The sequence below is a fragment of the Hetaerina americana genome, unplaced genomic scaffold (assembly GCF_022747635.1).
Source record: "Hetaerina americana unplaced genomic scaffold, ioHetAmer1.1.p SCAF_4, whole genome shotgun sequence".
Lineage (NCBI taxonomy): Eukaryota > Metazoa > Arthropoda > Insecta > Odonata > Calopterygidae > Hetaerina > Hetaerina americana.
In genome coordinates, this window is record NW_027286985.1 from 77,387,842 (window position 1) to 77,399,211 (window position 11,370).

Sequence of the window (11,370 nt, forward strand, 5' to 3'; positions counted from 1 at the left end):
CCCTGATTCCTACCATCTAACTTTCGGAGGGAACTTAAAAGGAATGCATGAATCTAACTGGAGAGTTTGGGAGCAGACTGGACAATGAAAAATTCAACAGAAACTTTGCATTCACTGGAGACTATTCAAAGTGCAACTTGTTCATTTATATGAAGGCCTCAGACCAAATGAACTGAAATCAGTGATTTGAAGAAAAAATGAGAATATGAAAGATTTTGAAAAAAATTTTAGCTTAGTTGACTTCTACTTGGTCAACACAGGAGGTCAGTAAAGCTGTTTTGGAATAAATTGTTTAAAACATTATCCTTACTGGTGTACTGTTTATGACTTTTCAACATTTCAATCCTAGGGAGATTAAATGGTTATATTCGCCCAGTAGTGCTGCAAACGAGGATCAAAATCATCTTTGTGACCTTGACCACATTAGAAGTATTCATACAAAATTTTCCTATAAAATTTCATATGCCTCACATTTTTAACAGACTCTTTACTTTAGCCTAGTTTATAAAGAATCATAGACTTACAAGCAATTTTGATTGTAGGAACGAAGAAAAATTAGAAAAATGTTTGGTTCATTTTCTCCAAAATCCCCATTTTCTGAACTAAACTGAGGTTTCTAAGATGTTCCTTTAGGTATTTTTTGTGCCCAGAACTACTACATTTCCTCAACCTCTGAGGTTCAATGACTAAAATATTGACAATGCAACATTTATGACGTGTAAATCATTTGCCTTTACTGGGATATAGGCAAATGATTTTTACACCTTGAAATTGTTGCATTGTAATGTGCATTAGTGGATGAATCCATTAAAAGTTAATCTTGTAACACATACTGCAGTTAATTTAAATTTGTAAATGATTGAAATTTGAGGTAAGAAAAAGAAGGAGTTCACTAGACACTACTTCAGTTCTTTTCTGTACCTTTTCCCAACCTAACCTGTTGCTCTAAATACCCACAAGTTAAAACAATCACTTTCACTAAAATCGTATCAATCATCCTGTAATCTCTGCCAAATTATGCAACAATAAATAGAATAATTGAATACAATAAGAAAAATGTCAATGGTTTACCACAGTGAAAATCATTTATTGGTATATTCAAAATTATTTAGACCAGCATCAATGTATCAGCATACTGAAATTCAGGACTTTTGGCATAGTCGCTTATGTCTAGAGCCACTTCACAACTTTCTCTCACAACTCTTTTACTGTCCGCAAGGTAAAGTTTTAGGGCCTCAACACAACTCTCAGTCGCAATTGATCCAAGAGCTTCAGCACACTCATGCCGCACCTGTAAAGCAAATCAAGAAAATTGAACATTAGTAGTCAAAAGGGAACATTTTTACAATGGAGATTTTCATCCATACGGTGTTATTTCTCCAAAAACTAACCACATCCAGGCTCAGTACATACTTTACTTCCCAGGATTTTGCATTATTTTTCTCATTCTCACTAGGATACTATCATGAGGCAGCTTAAGGTGCAGCACATTATTTCACTTCTTAAAGCAATAGTTAACTTTTAGGTGAAAAGGAATTTCTTGGGGCAAATGGAATGTAATAAGGAATGTGTTCTTCACTGGTATAGTTTCATTAGTTCAAACAAAATTTGCAACAAAGTTCTAATTTCATTAAATAAATGCCTAAGTTTTTTTAAAAATAAATAATGCTATGTCCTCTTTTTATAAACCATGGAAATAGAAGGGAACGACCATGTATTTTGTACAGAAGTTTGTGGGATGGGAAATATCCAGAGCTAAAGATTCAAGTTATTGCAATATGTAGCACAGAGATTAGGGATATTTTTTCTCGTTACTTGGGGATTAGGAGCACAGCAGTGTGCAATGTCTCATCATCATCAGTGGTTGTTCTACAGCATGGCAAGTTTACTCATGGTGGACCTTCATGTCTTCCTGCCTTAAGCCATTCTTTTCATTCAAATGAAATGACTGCAGTGCCTGGGCCCATCAAAAACCTACCCTTGCTCAGCACACCACTAATAATAAGAAATAATAATTCATTCAAATCTAAGATCCTTTCCAAATATCACCACAATCTTCAAGGCTTCTGCCCTGTCCTACATGGAACTTACCCCACCTTTGAATTTTTTTAAATATTAAGAAGGCATAGTTTATACGCCCAAAATAAAAATCCGTGTAATCTTGAACTATTGAATAAATGCTAGGCATTATGTTTTAATTTTAGTAATTTATGAATAATGTAGTCCAAATCTATGACTATCAAGCAAGAAAACCGGTGTGGGTAACACAGTAACAGGTGAGGAAATGCAGCGAAAGCCTCAGAAAACACTGACCATTTCATTTTCAGTAAGATCAGCAAGGTTTTCCTTCAGGCAGTCGATAGTCTGAGGATCTTGCAGTTGTCCCAAAACAAAGGCAACTTCATGTCTGAACAAAGCACTTCCACCCTTCAAACCTTAAAGGGAGAAAATTCAAAATTAAATCATTAAAATGTTCCGATACTAAACTAGATATTCACAAAAATGAGCTTCTCCTGTGAATAAGATACGACAAATTAGTGCCATTAGGCAGAAAGTAAACTTACTACTCCAACCATATTTAGGGTATTTATCTTGAAAATGAGAAAGAAGATCCCTTTAAAGTTTCCAGGGACATCAACACATATTACACTCAGTAAGCATATATTAAACAAATAACTTAGGATCAATTTCATCATTCAACAAAATCTGAAATATCGATCAATAGTTGTTCAGCGTTCCAAGTATTAATTAAAGATCATAGTTATACTCCTGAGAAATACCTTTAGCGATGCTGAGAGCACTTTCGGAGGACCTCAGATTTCTTAGAGCAAACAGAGCTCTGTAACGCTCAAAAAGAGATTTATTGTCATCCAATAAAACAGACTCTAAATATGATATGTCCTTTTCCGAAGCCGGAGGAGCTGGATCAACAGAGTCAAAGGGGTTTTGTGATAATGTGCCACTGACGCAATTGCTGTCATTAATCTCTTTCCACTTTATTCTATCTATTGCCAACTGACAGGTTTCAGCAACTTCTGGAGATTTATCCTTAACGAATTCTTCAAGTATGAGAATCACATTCTGACCTCCGATAGCGCCAAGCGCTTCTCCTGCAAAAATTGCATGCATAAATACAAAGACAATTCAAATAAAATGAAGTTACCCAAGGTTAACTTATGTATTTACCAGCTTCATGCCGCACCATAGGTTCTTGGTCTTTATTTCGAAGGACAGACTCCAGTATTGGAATTGCATCCTCATTTTGCATTTGTCCCAAACAATATGCTAGCTCATGCTTTAGCAACGCTGAATCATCAGAAAAACATTTTTCGATGCAAGTGATTGCTACGGAACCTCCCAAATTTTTTAAGGTGAAAAGGGCACGGAACCTTTCCTTCAGCGGCCTCGAAGGATTATTAAGCACACTTCCAATTGCTTTAATTTTATCTTCTGGCACCATTTTTAAAGCCTAAAAACTCACAAATACCTACACTCAATTCACTCGCCCTTCTTTACACACGGGAATTGGCACCGCTTGACGCAATTCGTTATTCACTTGCCAAACAAGTAATTTGCGGCATGGCCTGTCGCAAAAGTAATTAATTTTGAAGTGCACATTTTCGTTTTAATCGTGTACATTATGCCTCAAAATAAAGGATAGTGACATTAGTAAGACTGTGAAGTAATCGAGTGGAACTAGTGTGTTGTCTATAGCGGGAATTCCGCATTTTAGCAAGTATGGCTTGGAGTAGATTGGAAAAAATCGGAACTATATTTACCAGGTTAGTGTATTAGTTTTCTTCTTCAGTTTATCGTGACATTTTTAGTAATTTTTCTTGTTGGGAACACCGTTGTAATCTGTTGTTGTTGGAAATGTTTGGAAAATTGCAGGATGAACTCCAAAAGAAATTATGGTTTGTGTCCATACGTATTCTTGTTACAGTTCTTTGTCATGTATATGTGACCTAAAGGATCTTTAAAAATTGTAATCAGTATTTGTTCTTTGTTTGCTTACTGTAATTCTTATGCTTCTTACCTTTTGCAGTGATTTTGCGTTTTAGCCTAGGTAACAGCGTTTTCCAGGACAATTGATTATTGGGCATTAAATTTTTGGCTATTTTCAGGGTTAATGGATTGATTAGATCTGGGGCCCTGAAAGAGGATGATAAGCCACTTTGGTTTGATCTTTACAAACGGTTTCCACCGATTGAGGAGCCAAGGTTCGATCGACCAGCCAAGAATGTTCCAGTGAGGAAAATCTTCTACCCGGAGGATGAAGTGAGAGCGTAAGTACATTTTCTGATATTGTTTCAGCCCATTTTTACTATATCTTAGTGTTATTGAATTTCGTACTAATATAAAACTTTTGCTTTAAGATTTTACTTTTTGACCTTTCCAGGAAATTCCATAGACTCTACGGTGGGCGTAACAGAGAAAACTTAGCTGACCCTAAAACTGAAACTAAATGCCAGCAGTTTATCAAGACTTACAATTTGCTGAAGGTAAAAGGGAGTTACGATGAAGAAGAAATATTCGATAAGGCTATAGAGATGATCGGACTGAGAAATGTCCGAGGTGTGGCAAATGTGGTAGGAGATGACATTAATGTGATTGAAAAGGATTTGGGAAGCTTACAAAAAGAGACTATTGTATCCAGCTTTAGGAATGCCAGAGGAAAACAAGATGAAGGAAGTCAATCTATTACTGATATAAATTTAAAGGACATATTCAAAGAATGATGGTCATAGTGTATGTATGACTAGTGCATAGTTACTTCTTGTTAGATTTAGTTATTTAGTTTATAACTTGAAAACCTTTGGAAGAGTTGTGATTAAAGTACAAAAATATTATCATCTTTTTAAGCTGCTAATGTTATACTAAAAGTGATTAGTCATTATGTTCTGCGAAAAGAATATTTGCACCTGTTTTTTTGTCTTTTGAATTGTTTTGATTAAACACATCATATTAACATATTTTAAATCCAAATGAAGAGTTTATGGGTGATTCGTGGGTAAACTTAGGAAATCGAGATCAGTTCACCAGAAATTTACATTAAACATTCATTGTACTCATATTATCACGTATTTCACATTTAGTAATTCTGAAAGATGCTGTGGAAAACCCTCCAAATAAAGTAAAAAATTTCATGCCAGAAGAGTGATTCACGTAAATTCCGCCTTGAAAATTTTTAGTTGAGCTGCCCATCATCGTAAGTATTTCAATGAAGAATTTGAAAGCCATCATTTGCCATGACAGTTCTTCATAACATTCCTCTTTATTTGGATATCTTGATTTCCCCATGTTTTCCTCTTGAAACCTTCTTATTTGGTTCCATAACCATACATGTTTTACCCAATTCATCCTGTTCATCTATTCCAAGGCACAAGTACATAAACCGTGCAGAGAGCAAAAAATAAATATTTTAAAATACAGAATAAGGTACAGAATCAAGTTTCTGAAATGGAATTTTTCAAAAGCCTTCTTTGGAGTTAGATTAATATTATCTATGATTGCATTAAAGTATTTTAATTTAAAAATTATTTTCATCAAAAAATAATTCATTATTTTGAAGCCAGTATAACTATGTACTAATTATTAATATCTCATGCATTATCATTTTGCATATTGGAGTGAGTATTCATTTCCCCTCTCAGCTAATCTTTTATTGATGATTGATATTAATCAAGCTATCTAAGAATACTCTTCTAATATATTTATCATGAAGTTTTTGTATTAACTTGTTGCTCCTTACCTGAATACAGTTTATCAAAATTAGTATGGTTCTTATCCCTTATAGTTGCTATCATTTTTCTATTTTTAATATATTATGCAATCATATATTATATTGAGAATCCACACCAAATGGAGGAGACTTTGCATGCAAGCAGGATGATGGAGACTGTTTTGGGATACCTCTTTTCTGTTTCTCATTCCAATTTATCTTTGCACTACATTTCTGCCCAACATTTTTGCTCTATTGGGGTATTTAATTCTTGATATATTCTTTTCCCAAGCTAAAGTCCACATTCTTACTGATCTCATAAGTTTTTCTAATCAATTTTACTTACTTTGCACTACATGTCATCAGTTATTTTGTGCATACCATTTCTATTGTTTACTCTGCAACATTTATTGCTCTTATCAGCCTTTAAAATCTTCCCACATTTCCTTCACTCTCTATCCCTTTCTCCTAAATTAGAACTTAAGCATCTAGTTCCTATTGTTAATTCCTTTTTTCTGATAGAAGCTTTCACAGTGTAAACATATTCAACCTCCTTCCCTTAGTCTCCCTAGAATTTCGATTCACATTTTTAACCACAGGATTTTGATACAAAAATTGTGCGAATCCTATGTAATTGTGAAAATTCTTAATGGTGAACTACCTTAATGCTGACTACCTCGTTATCTGTCTAGTATCTCCTTAACCTCTGTACAATATCCTCATGTGCCTTGGTATTTGTTGGTATTTTAATCTGGTTTTAGATATTATTACCATATTTTCCCATCGATAATGTGCACCCTATGTATAATGTGCTCCCAGAATTTTGTTGTTATAATGAATTTGTATTGACACCACGTGCCGAGGCTTCATAGTTATCTTGAAGGTGTAATGCTGCTGCGCAACTGTTTATACATGTGCATACTATATGTATAAAATGGAATGCAATTAGAAAGGCTTGCTTCCAGAGTAATACATTTTTGCAAGACTCTTCTTTAAATTATTGTGTATGTAGGTATGTAAATGTTTGAATATTTTCAATTTAATTACATAATGCACATCGTCATTTTTTCCATCATCTTAACATTTTTGTATAGATAATGTGCACGTTATCGATGGGAAAATATGGTAATTCCATTCTCCTATTATTATTAGGTAATCTACTGGTTAAGGTAGGTTTTTTTGAATGGGCAAAGCTCCTAAATAAATATTTTGTGACTCCTAGCAAACACAACATCCTACTCTCCATCAGGTCCCTCTTCATCTCCGAGTACCTTCTTCCTTCCTTCATCCCATCCGACATCCCTATCCTGTTCCTTCCCTTTCCTCGTTTGCCCAACATCTCCCCTCTATCACAGTCTTCAGCATCCGACTGCCGGTGAACACCCCCTTCATCCACTTTTCCTGCCTCCGTAGTCTGTCGGATTGGACATTTAACTACGGACCCCTTGGCGCCTTTCGTTCAGAGTAGGCTAATGTGGATGCCAGGTTTCTCTCCACCCTTCATCCTTTCCTGTCCATCCCTAATAAACCCCAAATGACCTGAGCTGTCAGTCGCCTCCCCTAAATACTACTACCGACAAATGGGAGGACAGTAATTTAGTATATGATGAATGCAGTTGGAGAAAATTGACTTAAGAGCTAAGGGATTTCTGATTTTAGTGAATATGTATAAGAGACTTACTAAACACAGGACTTTAGGGGTAACTTTTTGGATAGGTTGTGCCAAGGTGAGTTTGAAATCAAAAAATTACAAATCAGTAGTTAAATAACATATGTAAATAACATTTCGTGGAGCAGAGAAGGGAATCGAGGAACTAACAGCATTGGCTCATGAAGCAAATGCAAGTACTTACACTTTTAAAGGGTGGACCTTGAAATACCATGTTGAGTTGAAATTAGAGATGGGGTTAAGGACACCCTGGTAGGCTATACTCTCAGTAAATATACCATCATGGTACCAATTCCATGTGAGCCCAATTATGCAGTCTCTAGATTATCGTTAATGCAGTCTAGATTTTGGAGGACTTTTGAATGCTTACTCACCCACTATTGTGCCTATATGTATAATACAAATTTTGAGGAGTAAGATCTTATATGAGGTGATAATGATATGAAGCAAGTGTTCAAATCCTTCTCATAAATATTTATGTAGAGGATGCTACCATGTATGGATTATCCTCCTTAAGAGGCCCATTAGTGAACCTGAGGATTTTCTCATCTACCCTTGTGATTTCCGTGATCAACTGAAAGATGGTGTATTGAAATAAGTGCAAATACTTCTGAGAACGTTCATATCTGAGTATTAGTATTGTGAGCGAATGTACTTTATATAGCATTACTTATCAATTTTGTTTTAGGGGGTGATAGTGGGCCCTGTGGGGCTTTGTTTCCTTTGGTTTGGAGGAAGTTATGGTGCCCCATGCAGCTGCATATGTGCTGTTTGTCATCTCCATCAACACAGAATAATGCCATGTTTGTTAATAGGGGATGTATGAGAACTTACTGTAAATATTCTATTTGTTCTGCATGATCACATCGAAAACCACCATCATGCATCTATCAATTGTCTGTTTCAAATTTTAAAGACTTGATGGACTTCTATTTTCAATTTAAATACATGGGTCTTTTTTTGGGAAACTTACTCTCAAAGTTGCCAATTAAACTTTCAACAGTATTCCACCATTCCACGCACTTGGCATTATACCTATGTTTAACACCAATACAATTGCATCATATAATAGATGGCCATGACATGAAGGGCAGGTCTTTGTTGAACCCAGACACTATACATTACCATACTCCCAGGCTCTAACTTGTTTTGGATCAAAATGGTTAAGGTAGAAGGGATATAAAAAGAAGGATTGCATTAAGTAAAGCAGCTTTCACGAGGATGGAACTGATGGGAGGGATGTTGAGTAAGGATATTAAGTAATGGCTTGTCAAAACTTGGAAAAGGAGCGTGGTTTTGTATGACACAGAAACTTATTCATTGAGCATGTTTTGTGAATATTGGAGGATTTTGAATTGTGGGTCTGGGAAAGGTTGGAAAATGTGAAATGGACAGAAAGGGAAACAAGCTAGTAAGTTCTATGCATGGTGGAGGAGGAGAGAGGATTGTTGGGAGAAATCCAAAGGAGGCATAAAAGATGGATGCAAAGCATTTTGATTGGCAATGGTATGTTGAAGATTGTGATAAAGGGGAGAAGGTTGGACATGCAAGGAAGCAGTAGAAATAGGATAGGCATGTTGGATATAATGGAGGGAGCGAGGAAGTGTGTGGAATTGAAGAGGGGCTTACTGTAGTGTTGGATGTTAGATTGTGTTTTGTTAGGAGAGGCAATGGAATATATCATTATGTAGACTGTGTCCATCTAAACCTTACTTAACTCGTAGGATACCTAATGATAATAAATATACTGATATCTGATAGTTCTTGTACAGGTAACCATGAAAAAGTAATGAACAAGGAATTAATATTTGGACTACGGAAATTAATTCAGGGTATATTTAAAAAATATGAAATACATAATAAGGCCTTTCAAAATTGCCACTTTTTTCCCATTTTCCTTTTCGCTTTTGATAATTTAAGATTACTATTTCACTTTATGCCTGGAGTTAAATATCCATTATTATTGAATAATTAGGTAATCTACCGGTTAGGGTAGGTTTTGAATGGACACAACTACTAAATAAATATTTAGTAGTTTCTGACGGAACACAACCGAACATCCTACTATAACAGGCTCCTCTTCATCTCTCTTTACTTCCTCCCCTCATCCCATCCTGCATCCCTATCCAATACCTTCCCTTTCGTTTTTTGCCCAACATTCTCCCTTCTATCACAGTTTTCAACTTTCCTCTGGCGATCAATATGCTTTTCATCTATTTTTTCTGCCTCTTCATGATTTCTCCTAGCAATCCCCTATCTTCACCCACCATACTTAGTACTTCCTCATTTGTTTTCCTTTCGGTCCATTTCAACTCCATCCTTCTCCACACCCACATTTAATAAGCCTCCAATCTATATGTCTATCCTCTTGCTTCAATGACCAAGCCTCTGCACCATACATAGCTATGTTCCATATCAAAGTTTTCACAAATCTTTTCTTAACATTCTTACTCAACGTTCCTGTCATCAACTCCCTCCTCCTTGTGAAAGCCTCTTTGCTTAGCGCAATTCTTCTCCTTATATCCCTACTACTTTGACCGTTTTGTTCCAAAACACTTCGGAGATATGTATACTGTTCCACCTTGTCTAGTTTTTGCCCTTCTATTTTAAAGTAAAGCTTAGTCTTTCTCTTTCTGGTAAACACATATCTTTCTTTTTATTTATATTGATTCTCAACCCATATTTATCTGAACTGAATTTCCAATTCACTCGGCAATGCTTTCAACCCCTTGGCTAACTGATACACTGGAGCTTGGTCATGAGCAAAACTAACTGGTTTCACGGATCCCCCTCCGACTTTCATTTCTATCTCCAGTTCTTCCTATGCCTCTTTAATCATTTCCTCCAAATGTATGTTGAACAGCATTGGTGATGACAGACAACCCTGCCCAACACCTCTTCTTAAGACCACCCATCTGGACTCTCCCTCCCCTCTTGCACCTGAGCAGTCTGTGATGTGTAGAGGTTGCGGATTAGCCTCCTGTCCATCCAATCTATTCACATTTGCTACAATGTATTTACTCATAACTTTTTTCCAATATACTCTATCAAAAGCCCTTCGAAATCTTCGCAGCAGGCAGCTACATCTGGCTTGTGTTATATATTCCTCAATTAGTGATGTCATTACTACAATGGCGTCATGTGTGTCTCTTCATTTCCTAAAGCCAAACTAATCATCCCCTAAGAAATCATTTGCCCTGCTCTTTATCCTTTTGTCGACGATCCTGAGAACCACTTAAGCTGCATGGGAAATCAAACTTTTGTTTTGTAGTCCTCGCATGATGTAGCCTTTACCTTTGTCAGCATAAGAGCTAACACTGATCCTACAGTCTTCGAGCCAGATTCGTTTTTCATAGATGCTAAGGATCAGTTCATTTAGACTCTTCCTCCCACATTTTCCGAAACCTTTTAGTAGTTCCACAGGAATGTTGTCTACCCCCATGACCTTATTTGATTTCATCTCCCTTGATGCCATTTCTCTCTCATCGTCAAGTATCCGTGGACCTAAGCCATCTTTGTCTACATCCTGTTTCTATGTCTATCCTTGCTGACCTAAGTTCTTTACCACACTGTTCTCCTTTATATTCCTTATACAAGTATCTCTCTCGGATCTTTTGAGTGTCAACTATTATCTTACCTGACTTATCTCAAACTGTTAAGTAAGATCTTCCCTTCTTACTCCCTGATAGTGTTTTAGCCTTCTTGTATTACGCACCAATTTCACCCTTCCTTTGCAAACTTTCCATATCCTTGCACTGCATCTTCCACCACACTTCTTTTAGCCTATTTGTTACCTGTCTCAATTTATTATTTAACTCTTTTGTACCTTTAACTTTGTACTTCCTTCTGCCTAATTTGGTGTTTACATTCCTCCATTTCCTTCTCTCATCTATCTTTGTAATCATCTCATCCATAATACAGGTCTTCCTCCCGAGTCAATTGTCATTCTCCTGTAGTTGTGCCGTAAATCTGATATGTA

General features: G+C 36.2%; 2 protein-coding genes across 2 annotated transcripts; one reads left to right on the plus strand and one right to left on the minus strand.

Annotated features, from left to right (window-relative positions):
- Positions 1-855: 855 nt before the first annotated feature.
- On the minus strand, positions 856-3,529 carry nero (deoxyhypusine hydroxylase nero). The gene is made up of 4 exons (XM_071590130.1): positions 3,187-3,529; positions 2,781-3,110; positions 2,314-2,435; positions 856-1,291 (listed from the first exon to the last, which is right to left on the minus strand). Exons 1-4 carry the CDS (start codon positions 3,458-3,460, stop codon positions 1,109-1,111), a joined length of 909 nt encoding a protein of 302 aa, XP_071446231.1. The 5' UTR covers positions 3,461-3,529; the 3' UTR covers positions 856-1,108.
- A 39-nt stretch (positions 3,530-3,568) lies between these two features.
- mRpS23 (mitochondrial ribosomal protein S23) lies at positions 3,569-4,986 on the plus strand. Its single transcript, XM_071590000.1, has 3 exons — positions 3,569-3,782; positions 4,125-4,286; positions 4,400-4,986. Exons 1-3 carry the CDS (start codon positions 3,739-3,741, stop codon positions 4,737-4,739), a joined length of 546 nt encoding a protein of 181 aa, XP_071446101.1. The 5' UTR covers positions 3,569-3,738; the 3' UTR covers positions 4,740-4,986.
- The last annotated feature ends 6,384 nt before the right edge of the window (positions 4,987-11,370 follow it).